Source organism: Denticeps clupeoides, chromosome 1, assembly GCF_900700375.1.
Source record: "Denticeps clupeoides chromosome 1, fDenClu1.1, whole genome shotgun sequence".
NCBI classification, from domain to species: Eukaryota; Metazoa; Chordata; class Actinopteri; order Clupeiformes; family Denticipitidae; genus Denticeps; species Denticeps clupeoides.
The window spans coordinates 28,340,060-28,356,332 of NC_041707.1; the positions used below are offsets into that span (position 1 = coordinate 28,340,060).

The following is a 16,273-nucleotide window of genomic DNA, read 5'->3' on the forward strand; positions in this document are numbered from 1 at the left end:
GGAGAATGTCTCACAGACATTTTCAATCTTCCCTGTGAAGAAGTTGGCAAAATCATCAGCTGTTAGGGAAGACGGGGCAGGGGGAGTCGGAGGGTTGAGTAGGGATAAGAAGATGTTGTGGAGTTTTTGAGAGTTGTGGGCAGAGACTTCTAGTTTTGCTTTGTAGAAAGCAGTTTTAGCAGCAGTGAGGTTAGTGGAAAATGTGCGCAGAAGATTCTGATAAAACAGTAGGTCTGAGTCAATCTGAGATTTCTTGTATTTTCTCTCCGCTGCTCGAAATACTCTTCGATTGCTGCGCAATGTACCAGAGAGCCAGGGTGCAGGGGGAGAAGTCTTTTTGTGTTTTGTTGATAGAGGACAGAGTTGATCCATGGAAAGGGAAAGTGAGGTGAGGAGAGAGTTAGTAGCTGTCTCTGGAGGCAAGGAGAAGAATGAATTAGAGGTTGGGAGATGCGAAAGAATGCAAGAAGATACAGATGAAGGTGAGACAGTGTGAAGGTTTTGTCGAATGAAGGATGGATGTGGGACAGTTGTGGATCCTGTAGGTACAGTGAGTGTGAAGGTCAGGAAGTAGTGGTCAGAGATGTGAAGGGGAGTGGAAGGTCAGAAGTTGGAGAAGGATGACTAAAGACCAGGTCCAGGACATTCCCTCCTTTGTGTGTGGAGAGATGTTGCTGTTGGTCAAGGAAAAAGAGTGGAGAAGGGGAAGAAGGCAGGATGATTGGAGCTGGGCTGATGGAAGGTTGAAGTCACCAAGGAGAGTTAGGGGGGTTTCTAAAGAGAAAATGCTGAGGAGAGTGTCCAATTCATCAATAAAGGTCCCAAGTGGCCATGGAGGGCGATATAAGACAATGAGAAGGATGTTCACAGGAGAAAAAACTGAGACTGCATGGAATTCGAAAGAAGAGATGTTAAGATGTGGGAGAGGCATTGGTGTGAAGGACCAATTTCTTGATATTAAAAGGCCATTACCCCCTCCTCTCCCAGTTTTTCTAGGAGTGTGGGAGAATGTGTAGGCAGAAGAGAGGGCAGCAGGAGTAGCTCTGTTCTGAGGGGATATCCAGGTCTCTGTTAGCGCCAGGAAGTCTAGGGAGTGGAGAGTAGCGAGACCAGAGATAAAGTCAGCTTTTTTAACAGCGGATTGACAGTTCCAGAGCCCACCTACCACACTTGTTTGAGAAGTAGATGACAGGGTGGGGTAGATGAGGTTGTTTGTAACAGAGCCTCTGCAGCGTGAGTATGTTTTCCTGGGCCTGTAAGAGATGGTTACTGGAATAGGTTTCAGACACATGGTTACTGTGAAGACAAAGGCTAAATGGAAAAGGAGTTTGTAGCCTCTAATGTGAAGCAGATTCATAAGCATACAAGTGTCACATTTACTAACTACCCCCATTACTCAAATATTCAACATTTTTTTGAACACAAGGAAACACTCTGTAGACATTGTTATTTTGTTTCACATGGAAGATACACTCTTTGCTAACAGGCAAATCAGATAAATATATTTTTGAATTTTTAAAAATAAGTTTGTATTATATTGTATATAAATATATATTATATATAATAATATATATTGTATTATATATATTTATATACAATATATATTATACTGTATATAATATCTGCTCCAAGCTAAGGTCATTTAAATTTTTAGTCCAATCCATTGTTTCTCTGGTGCTCTTTATTTGGTACACACTTTTTTAAAATTCCAAACCGATTAAACCAATGCTTAAAACCAGTGCAGGACAGAGGGTTCAGGAAACTGAGAAAATGAAAGAATGAAGGAGACCCCCTTAGGAATGGACTATTGGGCATTTCCAAGAGACCCTTTGTGCAGGGGTGCCTGCTATGTGAAAATGAGAGGAGGACCATGGACATTTATTTAGATTCTATCCAACGGCTTGATGCTGACCTTTCTGGCTCTGATTATGTTAACCTTATATTTAATAAAAACACAGCGGACCTGTCATCTTTAAATTATTACCCCTGGGCCATCATCGGCCAATGAGGATACTGCCATTCAACACAGAATGCAAGTTCACCAAAAATGACAAGATGGGTCTTGTCATTGTCACCAACACATTCAATATCTCAGAATTTTCAACAAGAAGTATGCAGGGCACTTGCCCATTAACGAACCATGCACCGCGTAAGTCTATTCTAATTTATGTAAAATTAATTAGGTAAAGTAGGCTTTTTCATGCTAGGCTTATTTCACGAAGGCATAATTAAATTGGAGGGAGATAATGATGCGGAAAATAAATAAGACAAAAATGCTTAGAGACTAAAGAGGATACATATACAATCTAGTTTGTGGGTGTTTATGATGTGTGCCACTGGCACTATAAAGGTCACTGTATGTGTAATCTCTACTATGCAGATTTAGGGGTGCTCTGAACCAAATAATGGTTCAGTGCTATGGCAAGTTCCCTGTTTATTTCGATGAACAGATGAACACTGGTCAATGAGACCGTGTTAATTAATAAATCATTATTAATTTACATTTCCCCAGAGCTCTGTACCATCATAACCATCCCCTTCATAACCATCAACCTCCCATCCCATCCACTTCAGTCGCTTCTTTTAGAAGTAAGAATGTTTTGCTTCTATCTCTGCTTCTATCAAACCTGAGCTTATTGCATTCTGTTTGATAAAACTGAGAAATGTGTATGATATATTGTTTGGTGAAGAGCTACCTGACACTCATGGCATTCAGTGACCTCAAATTATTTCTTTTTCAGTTCTCAGTAGAATGTCAGATGTGCACTTTCGCTCAGAAGTACAATGTACTGTAACGAATTCGCTCAAAGGTAAATATTTATAATTAGTTATAACTGGTTATAATTAATAATAAACATTTCGATTAGATTTTAGGATAAACTGTAGCAGAATTGATGTTACAATTACTTGATCTGTCCGTCCACCGAGCAGATAATATAATTTTTTATCAAATCAAAATGCCAACAGGCTTAGGAAGAGTAGCATACATCAGTAGAAGATTGCAGCTATAGCACCTAGCAGCTATTAGTTTGGTTTTTTTTAGCAGATCAACCAGATAAATCTACCACTTTAAAATTTTATTGCTGATTGTTGAGGTCAAATGTGACAAAATACATTTTGATTATGACAATGGAAATATAAGCACCAGTCTGGCACAGCATTAATAGCACTAATATCTATAATACTAAAAAAAACTATAGTGTAATGCTACCATTACTTAAAACTGGCTTTACATAAAACATTGATTTAAATTTTTTAATAATCAGATTGGTCAGGCTAGTCTGAGCTCATTTCAGAGTAGCAAGTTCATTGTAAAATGTGACTTTTCTGTTGACCAAACCAAAATGTATCACCACTCATACATTTTTTTTGTTATACTTTATTAATCCTGAAGGAAATATCTTCTCTGCATTTAACCCTTGGTGAGCAGTGCGCAGCCATGACAGGCACCCGGGGAGCAGTGTGTGACAGTGCTTTTTATCAGTGGCACCTCAGTGGCACCTTGGCGGATCGGGACTCAAACCAGCAACCTTTTGATTACGGGGCTTTCTGTAACATTAGTACCATTTACGTATACTGTAATTGCATAGTAATCTCCACTAGACCTCTGAGGGTGAGCTGGCTGTCAGTAAGAGATCATTTAAGCCATCAGAATTTATCAAAGTTGCTCAAATCCTTGTTCATTGTTTGTTGTTATAATGCATTGACACAATGGTCACTTTCTGCCTAAAATATCTCACCCACTATCAGGTGCCATTAAATTAGTTAATTAATGATATTCACTTCACCTGCTACTAATGTTTTGGCTGAACTCAATAACAGAGTATGCAAGACTGCAAAATATTCTGAAAGCATTAATAGGTACGTGGCTTGGTTCGTCTAGTAGAAAAAACATTGTTGGGGAGGGTATTTCTCCAGTATTTAATGTGTAAAGACTCATAAGGCACATCCCATAGGTTCTTAATGAGGATAAAGTTGGCCAATTACTCTGTAAAAACGTTTCATTTTCTCACACTTATAGCACAATGAATCCTGGCATTGTTTCCTGGGAAATAAAGTTTAAAAAAATTCTCTATTTAAAAAAATCTCTATAAGTTCAGGAAAAGCAGTTTGTGTAGAAATACTTTAGTAGTCGATTTATATATATAAACTTAGAAATATTACACTGCTGAAAAAAGGGAACACAAAAATATGACATCCTAGATCTGAATGAATGAAATATTCGTATTAAATAATTTGTTCTGACAAACAAAATCACAGAAAAATTATCAATGGAAATCAAATTGCTCAACCCACGGAGGTCAGGATTCAAATTTCCAAATTAAAATTTAATTTTAAAGTTTTTGTGATTGTCATTGTGAAACACTGCAGCACACACAATGAAATGTGTCCTCTGCTTTTAACCCATCACCCTTGGTGAGCAGTGGGCAGCCATGACAGGCTGGGAGCAGTGTGTGCTTTGCTCGGTGGCACCACAGTGGCACCTTGATCCGGATCCAAGCCAGCAACCTTCTGATTACGGGGCCACTTATGTATATGTAATGTCTTTAAAATTAGTATAAATTAGGCTCAGTAGTATGTGTGGCCTAAACCTGCCTGCATGACCTCCCTACAATACCTGGGTATGCTTCTGATGAGGTGGCAGATGGTGTCCTGAGGGATCTCCTCCCAGACCTGGACTAAAGCATCTGCCAGCAACTGGACAGTCTGTGGTACAATGTGGCATTGGAGTATGGAGCAAGACATGATGTCCCAGATGTGCTCAATTGGATTCAGGTCTGGGGAACGGGCGGGTCAGCAACAATGTCTTCATCTTGCAGGAACTAGTGACACATTTCTTGCCACAGCTCGCATTGATGTGCCATCCAAGGGCAGTGGTGGCCGGGGCAGTGGTAGTGGAACCAGACCCATAATTGGAAGGTTGCCAGTTCGATTTTTTTATGCGTTTCTTTTGTGTTTGTTTAAGCAGGTTCCGAAGTAGATCATCTGTGTTCATTCTCAATCCTTTTCCACTGACAGGCTGGGATAAAAAGAAATTATTTAATATCTGCGGATGCAGTGACTACCATGTAGAGAAATGAAACACATTAACTGCACATTAATGAGTTTCTGCAGTGATTAACCAATTGTGTAATTAACATAATTAACCAATTGTGTAACTTGCAATAATTAACCAATTTATTAATCTATTTGCACATTTAAATACAGGAAGCATTTTTATTGTTAATAAAATTGTTAATAATTCAGATGAACTAATTCAGCATGTTTTCTGATTGACGTCTCCAGCCTTAATTTTTTGGGAAACTTAAACCTTTCAACTACTACAACTACGTCATGTCTCTGCAAGGAGGATTGGAGTGAAAGAATTGGAGTATGGTAGACTATGGTTTCGTCATAGAAGGCTTTTTTGGTTAAACGTAATAATGTTTAATTGTTAATTTATAGATTACCATAATGAGGGACTAGAAATGTAAATTGGTAAACATTGATAAATCCTGAGCGTTAAACAGTTTCTTTATCTGTGTGCCATAAAGTCTTTATTGGGACATCCTGGAATTTGAAAATGGCTGGTTGTAAAGCAGGAAATAAATTAAACTGTTGTCAGAAAAATACTGAAACAAAAAGCTGCAATATCCACGTCTGTGCACCTTTATGGGCATCATTCTGAAAGCTTCAGAGCTATAAAACATGGAACCCTCATGGAATAACTGAGGAACCCTCAGTTAACAGCTTTACTGTCAAGGTAATGAATACCCAATGTCTACCATGGACAATTTTTGTAATTGTTGAAAATACAGAAGAACGTGAGCTAACATTTGTTTATTGCATGAATAAATATATGAAAGTGTGTGTGTGTGTATATATTGAACATTTGAAATATTAAGAAATGTAAATTTTGAATATACTCTATTTTATTTCAGTTTTAAAGGTTTCTTTTCTGTATAGTCCACATGCCTTATTTTGACTTGTTTTAATTATTATTATTTAATTATTATTACATTATCCCCTCTCCGGTTGTACTTAATCTCTAGGATAAAACCCTGTAGATCTAAAGACCAGTGCATAATAGGCTGGTTTGCGTTCTTCATACGGGATGAAAACACCAGAGGATTGTGATCTGTAAAAACAAGGACAGGAAGTGTCGTGGGCCCAATGTACACCTCAAAGTGCTGCAGCGCTAATATCAGTGTTGAGCTTCTTTCTCTATAGGACTATAGTTCAACTGGTGCTTTAAGAACTTTTTAGAGAAAAATAAAACTCGATGACCTCCTGTAGAAGCACAGCTCCTGCTCCAACAGCACTGGCATCCACGTCTAACTTAAAGGGGCACTGGAAATCTGGGGCAGCGGGGACTGGAGAACTGCAAAGAAGAGACTTCACAGCCTTAAACGCACTTTGGCAGTCCGCAGACCAAACAAAGGATGTGCTGCCGCAAAGCAGCTTGGTTAACAGGTTAACAAAAACCGCAATAAAATCCAACCATCCCTAAAACCAATGCAATTCCCGTTAAGATGGAAGGGGACAGGAAAAGTCATGAAAGCCTGAACTTTGGCCTCCACAGGCCGAACTTGACCCTGACCTACTTCTTTTCCTCAGTACGTCACAGTTGCTTTCCCAAATTCACATTTTGCGAGGTTGAGGGTTAGTGATGCTTGTTGAAGACGCTAAAAACTCTAGTGCCTGAAGGTGCTGTGTCCAGGTGGCTGAGTAGATTATAATGTCGTCTAGATAGGCTTTGCAGCAAGGGACTCCAGCAAACACTTTACATATTAAGCGCTGGAACGTAGCAGGTGCATTGCATAACCCAAATGGCATCACTGAGTACTGCAGAAAGTTATCAGGCATAACAAAGGCAGAGATCTCAGCAGCACGAGCAGTCAACAGAAATTGCTCATAACCCCGCAAAGGGTCTAATTTCGTGACAACTCTGGCTGCACCAACCTTGTCTACACAGTCTTCCATCCAAGTAATGGAAATGAATCCGGTTTAGTAACCGCATTAGCCTGTCTGTAGTCAGTACAGAACTGAAAGGTTCTGTCTGGCTTAGGGATCAGTAGGCATGGACTACTCCATGCACTGCAACTCGGCACAGCCAGCTTGTTCTCCAACAAGTATGTAATTTCAGACTGCATTACCGCTTGCTTAGTTGGATTCAGCCGATACGGGTGCTGCTTGATGGGAGAATGACCACCAACGTCAACATCATGTTGCATGACAGACGTACCTACAGGGATGTCAGAGAACAAAGCAGCATGTGACTGAATTAACCTTGTCTGCGGTCTGCTGCAGGCGAATGAGACAGATCAGCTTCTAAATCCTGCAGAATTTTACTATTCTGCAGCCAGGGTGAAGTTACACGGACATCACAAATACAGTCCATCCTCAGCTGCAGAATAAGTAACAGGGACAGAAACTAATGCTGCAAAGATAACAGGTTTTCCCTGTTTCTCAGCCTTGTCTTGTACCTTCATTTTACTTAGCAGATGCTTATCCAAAGCGACTTACAAGAGGAAGACACCAGCAATTCTTGTTTGATTTCTATAGATTTTGAGTTTTACAAAACTAAGAGCCCTGATAAGGCCAAACTTGTCAGAAAAAGAACATGCTTGGAAATTTTTAAGTGCTAGACGAATATTTATTTATTTTATTTTTTTGTGCAGTGTGTGTGCATGTGCACGTTCTATCACTCAACATAGCTTTTCAGCATGTTGATATGACACACTCGGGTTTTCAGTTTCCTGTTCGGTGTACGGATGACATAATCTGTCTCACTCAACTTTGAATCCACCACATGTGGACCCACAAACTTGCCCTGCAAAGCAGATCCCACAATAGGAAGTAAAACTAAAATCTGGTCACCTGGCTCAAAAGATCGGGAGACTGTTTTCGCGACACTGACGAGTCTTCATGTCCCTCTGGGCTGAAGACAACAAGGCTAGCGCAGCTGAGCATGCCTTATGAAGGTGTTCCCGAAACACACTGATGTAATCTAAAACATTAGTGCAGGGAGCATGCTGCTCTGACACCCACATCTCCTGTGAAAGTCTAAGGGGACCACACACAGTGTGACCAAACACTTTGTCTGCAAGACTAAACCCTAGGGACTCTTGAACAGTCTCACAAACAGCGAATAACAGTAAAGGGAGTCGCTCATCCCACTCTGTAGCTGTGTCCAAGCAGTAAGGATGAAACATGGTTTTCAGGGTTTGGTGAAACCTCTCTGTGACTGAAGGTGATATGCACTAGAAACAGCATCCCTAATTCCAATGTGGGACAACACCTGCTTACACAGATGTGACAGGAAATTAGACCCTTGGTCCATCTGCGAACAGTGAGAAGAACTGAGTCAGTGCTTTCACCATGACCTTAGTTTTTAATGAGCTCAAGGGTACTGCTTCTGGAAAACGGGTGAAACTACAGTGAGTGAGTGAGCAAGTATTTATTTTCTGATTTAGTACGAGGGAGTGGACCAACACAATATAGTCTGATGGAGATCTGGAAAATATTCTGCTGCCCTACACACCTTCTCCAAATGTGACTCCAAATCCAGACCTCCATGGGTTGATAAATTTGATTTCCATCAATGATATTTCTGATATAACTAGTCTCATGTCCTTTTGTTGTATAATGGAAGTTCACATCTTAGAAGAAATGGGTTTATTATTATTAATTATTTTATTATTAGTGCTGTTCACCTTATCTGTGTGGGGTAGCTTGTTGCTTTCAGCACAGGAATCTGTAGCAGGAATCTGAAAATGCATATTCAGATTATGGAGTCACTTTAGCAGAGTTACCATGCCCTCCTTTCAGCTGTCATTCTTTCTGCTTTGCAGCAAGTAAATCCCACTGCAGTGTCATCTTTTGGACTGGACATTTTATATGCATGTCTTTTTAGTTGGCATCATTGTTGGAGTGAGTAGTCATTTGAGGCTTTGTGTGATAGTGGTAATTTTCAGAATCACATATAAACTACACTGAATAGATCTTTTTTTTTTTTTTTATGAAACATTATTACGTGAATATGAACAGGTTGCTGAACGTATTCCTGTGCTCACAATATTAAAAAGGGATGAAGATGGCTGATCTATTTTTTTATTTACACTTTATAAAATCACACTTTATAAAATCCTGCACCACACTTCCAGCTGAATTGATTTGAAGGATTAATAGTGGGCTACTGGGAAAGTGACTGGTGCCTTTGCAGAAAGGTGTAAAATCCAGTTGATCTGTAAAGCACCATCCTCTCCTGGATTATGCTCCAGCTCCTGTGTAGCCCTCCTCCACCATAGCAAAGGCGGAAATTATTCTCCTTCAGTTTCTACCTGTTCAAACATATAACAAAGAACTTGTCTGGGGAAATTGGGTGTGATGCACATGATAAGGCCACATATATATCTTAGAACTCAGCAGATGTTATCATTAGTTTATTAGCTAGGTAGATTAGAGAGTTTAGTGATTCTTGTAGCCTAATAAAACCTAATAAATTCTTGTAGCCTAATAAAACCTCATCATTCTCAAACTATTATTCTCAAAGAAAATGTATCTGGAGATGTAAATGATAAATATCATTACATAAGTCAGATCTTTCAATTTAAAAAAGGAGAAGTAATCTCAATTTACCTCTACTTAACCTTTGCACGTCATCTTCCACATGCACCAGATTTTGATATCTATTATAGTATGTTGTCCTATTCTGAATAAATACATATAATACAGGGGCTGGAATATGCCTCACCTGTATCAGAGCAAACCTGTTTTCACTGGGCCTAGCAGCTACAAAGCTGATTGTTGGCTGCATGTTGCTGTTATCACAGGGGCAGTGGTGGCCTAGGAGTTAAGGAAGCGGCCCTGTAATCAGAAGGTTGCAAATCCATGGCTGCCTGACATGGCTGCCCACTGCTCACTAAGGGTGATGGGTTAAAAGCAGACACATTTCGTTATGTGCACCGTGTGCTGTGCTGTATATCACAATGACTTTCACTTCACAGATGCACAGTGAAGGGCCAGGACAGTATCATACTATTATTCACATTTAAATACAGGAAATCTGGATCAGCCAATAATGAATGAGTCTAAATCACAATAGATATATGATTACAAACAACATTTAAATAAAAAATGCAAAACAAGCAGTTACAAAACTCTGTTCGGAGAGGACAAAAATGGCCGATCATGGATTAACTGACAAGTCTGAAAGAGAGGACAACCTGTAATAAAGCTTTCTATTATTGTTATGGTATAAGTTATTGTATTATGTTACAAAAATAATTTATAAATTACAAAACAAGCATAAACCAGAACAATTTCTGCATGAGTGTTGCAAATGTCTACATCGCTCATCACATTATGGGATGTGCCCCATATTTTTTTTTTAACCATATGCACAGGATCCAAGAAAAGCTTTTGCAACAACATAAATACCATTTCTTCTGTCAACACACTGTGCCTTTAGGTAGTGAGTTTGGGTTATGGGATCTGTGTCAACATGATGTTTCCTCACCACATGCTTTCTAAGATTTCTGTTATTTAGGCTCATCCTACAGTGAGGACATTCAACAATGACTTGCTTCCTATGGACAGCTTCATGGTGTTCTGTGGCACACGGGGTTGGCGGGCAGAGGTTAGGGATGGACATGTCTGGCATGTCATGGTGACTGCAGAGTTGCTTCTTAAGTCCTTTGGTACACAGCTGAACAGCTGAAAATGTGTGCTTTCTCCCTAACACTTCAGGTTGCAGCTTTAAAAATGCTTGTTAGTAGATTTTTGCATGACTATTGCGTCACAAAGTTAATAGGGTCACATACTACCTTCATCTTGTGGGAGGCAATGTGGGCTGGTCCTTCAAATGTACAGTGATGTGATGCAAAAATTACATTTCTAGTCATAACTGGTAAAACATATATTCTAAAAACATATAGCATTAGACACAAAGAAAGTTATTAATTTCTAAATGTGTGTTAGCATGCAAACGTGTTAGTGTGTTAAAATTCTAGTCATCTCCAAACTGGACTACTGTAACTCACTCCTGGCTGGTCTTCTTCTTAGAGCTACTTGACATCTCTAGCTGATCCAGAATGCTGTAGCTCACTTATTTCCAAATTCTCCCACACCACTCCTGTGTTCGCTCCACTGGCATCCTATAGCTGCCCGCATCAGATTCAAAATACAGATGCCTACAAAGCCAAGGAAAGGTCAACATCCTCCTACCTAAGATCTCTCATCACTCCTCACTCTGCACCTCAGTCTGTACGATCTTCCAGCACTGCTTGACCTGTACCACCTACTCTCAAGGCACAGGAAAGCATTAATCTAAACTTCTGTCTTGGCTCCTAGGTGGTGGAATGAACTTCCAAAAGCTGAGTCATTAAAGAAGCGCAAACTAAAAATCCTCCTGTTTAGAAAATATCCGGACTAAAATAGCACTTATGTACACTTTCTATATCAAAAAATAATTTGGTTCTGAGTTGTTGTGCGAACAATGTCTTGTCACGTCAATGCGGGCATGACGCGGCGGGTGTACAGAGAGGAGGACAAAGAGTGACGAGGAATGAAGGACGCTATCACCTGACATCACGAAACGGGTTTAATGGTGAATCACCGGACAGGGGAGATATCCGAGACGTTGACAGTGGTGAACACGGAACATAACGTCAAAGACCTGACAGCGAACAGAAACGAACAGGGCAGCTTTATACAATTGACACAGGTGAAAACGATTAGGGAACATTTCACATGACAACAATGGATCCCGGACCGGACTAACCCCTTTTCGGACCAGATCGTGACATATCTACAGATCGGGTTCTAGTAAACCTAATAAGGGATTTCAATGATGGATATTTAAAGCACTGATATAAATTGCACTGGATTAGAGCATCTGTCAAATGCTGTAAATGTAAATGAAGGCAAGCTTGTGTTTTCATATAGACTGGCCCTAGGGGGCACATTGTGTGGGAGGAAGGTCATGTTGTGTGTATGAGGCCCAGTCAACCGCGACCAATGAGACCAACCCACAGTATGTCAGTGTTTGTGATGACAGCTGAAATGACTTTTTTTCCATCCTGCTTGCAATCATCAGGAAAGACATGAAAGTTCTGTGAAAGAACAGTGAAAGTGAAACATTTGTTTATGTTAGTGTTTTAGAATCCACATTAAATGCATCAAAACATATGTTATATATAAAGATAACACAATACTTTTAAATGAAATAGTCACCTATACTCTTTGTGATTTTAAATGGTCCCTTAAAAGGGTATACTTGTAGAACAAAATGTTTATGATAGTATACATTCCAAAATCAGGTTATGATTAGAGGTCACACATTGAACTACTTAGAGATGCTCAGAAGCATATTTGCTTTAGTAACATTGATGTGCAACTGTCTTTCTTAGTCAGTTGAAAAGTACAGCATTAGAGTGTTTTTGCACTTACTAGAACTGCAGCCTTAGAATTACTTGGCAAGGGTATCATGCCCTTCCTCTCAACTTTTTTTTTTGGATCACTTTGACCACTGAGCCTGCCAAAGTGCATACCTCTAACACAATGACATCACCAGTCTCCTGTCAGTGCCCTGGCTCTGAGGTTTCTCAACCAAAGCTTCTGCTGTGCCTTGTCATTCCCTGATTACCCTGGATTTTTTCGCCTGCCATATCCAATCATGGCCTTTCCTCTTTCAAGTTATGTGCATGTGTGTTTTTATAGTCCTGTTCTTGTTCTGTAAGTCTCTTTTTTCATGTTTCTCAAATTTCTCAACATCACAATTTCTCAATGACACAATTCATTCTAAACTAAACATGCTTTACTAAAGGTTTGTGTGTGTTAAAATATGTACAAACATGATTTACTAGCAGTTGGCATTAAGGACTAAGTGAATTAAGTGAATAAATTGTCAAATGTATCCATTAATAAGTGATTGTCTTAATGAAAATGCTGTTTTGGGAGTTAAATGCATATAAGATAAATTACCACACACAGTAATATTTATGATTTTCTTTTTTTTATTTATGAAAAATAATCTAGCATTTACTATGTTTAAAGGCATAGTGCAGTTTGTTGTTGGATACTGTTACAACCTAGATTTTTCACCTGCATTAACATTTACTATTGAAACCCAGCCACTAAGGATGTATGTTACAGTGTATAGGGTGCTGCATTTAACCCATCCTACGATGGAGCAGTGAGCAGCCATGACTGGCACCCAGGGAGCAGTGTGTGGGGGCGGTACATTGCTCAGAACTGGCAACCTTCCAATCACAGATCCAACCACTGCCCCTACCTAGTTGTTTATCTATCTTTTCTTTCAGGTTTTTGGGATGAGATTAAATGCCAGCATTGTTATTTGTTGGAACTTCGCATTTAACAGTTGATTGCCTTTCAATTGGGGTCTATCTCACCTAGCAAAGGTTAAACAGTTAAAGTTGGGCCAGGGTATCAGAAAAACAATCATTATCTAGTGTGGTCACTATTGCCTCACACAGTTCAACACATCTCTGTTGCATAGAGTTGATCAGGTTGTTGATTGTGGCCTTTTGGAATGTTCGTCCAGTCCTCTTCAAGAGTGAGGTTGTTAAATATTGGCGCACTGTCATATACACAGATCCAGAACACCCCAAACATGTTCAATGGGAGACATTTCTAGTGAGTATGCTGGCCATGCAACAACTGGGATGTTTTCAGCTTCCAGGAATTGTGTACAGATCCTTGCAAAATGGGGCCGTGCATTATCATGCTGCAACATGAGGTAATGGTTTTGGATGAATGCCACAACAATGGATCTCATCACGGTATCTCTGCAACAATAAAATGCACCCGTGATTGTTGCGGATGATATATGCATGGCCATACCATAACCCCACTGCCACCATGGGCCACTCATTGGTCTGGAGTTGTGAGGCCAGTTGGACGTTCTGTCAAATTCTCTGAAACACCTTTGGAGATGGCTTATTGACTGTGAAGAGCCATTAAAACTTCTGATTGGATTCTTGGTAAGCAATATATTGTAAATTACATATATATTTTATTGTTGGCGAGCACCATGAATAATGTCTGTAGCATTTAACTAGTCACTAATGATATTCCAGGCCATCCATTCAGTTTCGACTTCCATTTGGAAGTCCTTAGGAAACGAATGTATATTGCTTTATACTTGAATATATATTGCAATACATTGGTAAATATATGAGAAACAAACATCCCTGTATATTTGCAATGCCTTTTCCCATATATAATCTTATTTAATGTAGGACATTTTCAGAATATATAATAATATATTAAATAGTATAACAATGTATTTATTCAATATAGGAAAATGACAATAATTTTAGTATTTTCATATACTGTCATATATCCTGTTTCATTTATTTATATATTGCTTACATATATTATTATAGAATATATCAACATATATTACTATGTATAATTTACAATTTATAAATACACACAATATATATTATCACGGAGCAGGCCAGGTCCGCAAATGAACCCTTCTACTGTGGAGTATGCTGTTTTGCATTGTTTTGCTGAAATATGCAAGGCATATTCCATGAATATATCTTTCACTGTAGTGCACACAGTTGCAGTGGCTCAATGCTCTCCCTTCTGGAGTGTTTTGTGTGTGTGTGTGTATTTGTACTTGGACGCCACCTTTTCCTTAGTGCTTTTTGCATTTACTTTTATTACAACGTTACCAATGACCTTTGACAACCTTGAAATCTTTTTGGATAACCCCTGCCTAATTCTATGAAGCCAAATACATGGGTGGTAGTAGCCTAGTGGGTAACACACTCGCCTATGAACCAGAAGACCCAGGTTCAAACCCCACTTACTACCAATGTGTCCCTGAGCAAGACACTTAACCCTAAGTTGATCCAGGGGGTCTGTGCCTGTAACAACTGATTGTAAGTCGCTCTGGATAAGGGTGTCTGATAAATGCTGTAAATGTAATTTACTGCCATTTCCTCGCTCAACCCATTTTTTTTAACCCATTACCCTTGGTGAGCTGCAGGCAGCCATGACAGGTGCAGAATATCAGTCTGTCCTTGATGGAGAGAAATGGTTTCTTTGCTGCCCTTCTTGACACCATGCCATGCTCCAAAAGTCTTCACCTCACTGTATGTGCAGATGCTCTCACACCTGCCTGCTGCCATTCCTGAGCAAGCTCTGCACTGGTGGCACCCTAATCCTGCAGCTGAATCATCTTTAGGAGACAGTGCTGGCGCTTTTTGGACTTTCTTGGGCTCCCTGAAGTCTTCTTCACAGCACTTGAACCTCTCTCTTTGATCTGCTAAATGTTTGATTTAGGTGCAATCTTAGTAAAGCAATACCATTGCCTGTGAAGCCCTTTTTTTGCAACGCAATGATGCCTGAACGTGTTTCCTTGCAGGTAACCATGGTTAACAGAGGAAGAACAATGATTTCAAGCATCACCTTTCATTTAAAGAACCCTGTTTGCTATTTTAACTCAATCAGCATGACAAAATGATCTCCAGGATTTGCTTGTCAACATTCTCACCTGTGTTAACAAGAAGATCACAAACATGATCTTAGCAGGTCCTTTTGTGGCAGGGTTGAAATGCTGTGAAAATGTTTTTTGGGGTTTAAGTTAATCCAATCACTCTTCATTACATTCTGGAGTATATGCGAATCGGCATAGTAAAAATGGAAACAGCAAACTGTATTTGTGTCATTCTCAAAACTTTTGGCCACAACCGTCTTTGCCTACAGCTATGCCTCCCACCACAGAGCTGAATTCTACACTTCATCGCACTCCCTCTCCAGGCCAGAATCCCCTTGACCTGCTATCTGCCTCCTGCATTTTAAGCGAAGACGCTCTGATTCTCCCAAGTCTCCTCAGTTTTATTCACGTCCTAGAATGTCCGCATGTGCTCCCACAAACCCAGATAAAATTTTACATTCCAATTGTGGGTGGGGCTGGGGTTGAACATGCAACATGAGATTTGAGTGATGATATTCATGTTTAAGTCTTCCAGGTTGTAACACTCGGATGCTAAATGTTGCCTGTGTTGTAGGCTTTGGTGTGCTGGAGATGCTTACTACTTTCATTATGGAGGACTGTGTGAGACATCCTCTGTAACACTGGAAAAGTACACTGAACTGCTCTGTTAGCTTCTCCATAAAAGGTGTGATGTAAGCATTTTAGGATGCTAATTTCTTATAACCTCAATCTTGAGTCCAAAAACTGTTCATCATCTGCAATCCGAGCAGTTTTCCAGTTCCACAATGCACTATGAATGCCTGAGGCAGTCAGTGCTGC

At 39.7% G+C, this 16,273-nt stretch overlaps 1 protein-coding gene across 1 annotated transcript in view; it reads left to right on the forward strand.

The window, feature by feature from the left end:
• The first annotated feature begins 460 nt into the window (after window positions 1–460).
• The window catches only part of LOC114801337 (putative nuclease HARBI1), a 44,024-nt gene continuing 28,211 nt past the window's right edge, over window positions 461–16,273 (forward strand). Inside the window, 1 exon segment of the mRNA XM_028999489.1 lies at window positions 461–482. Within this exon segment, the coding sequence (XP_028855322.1) occupies window positions 461–482 (22 nt within the window).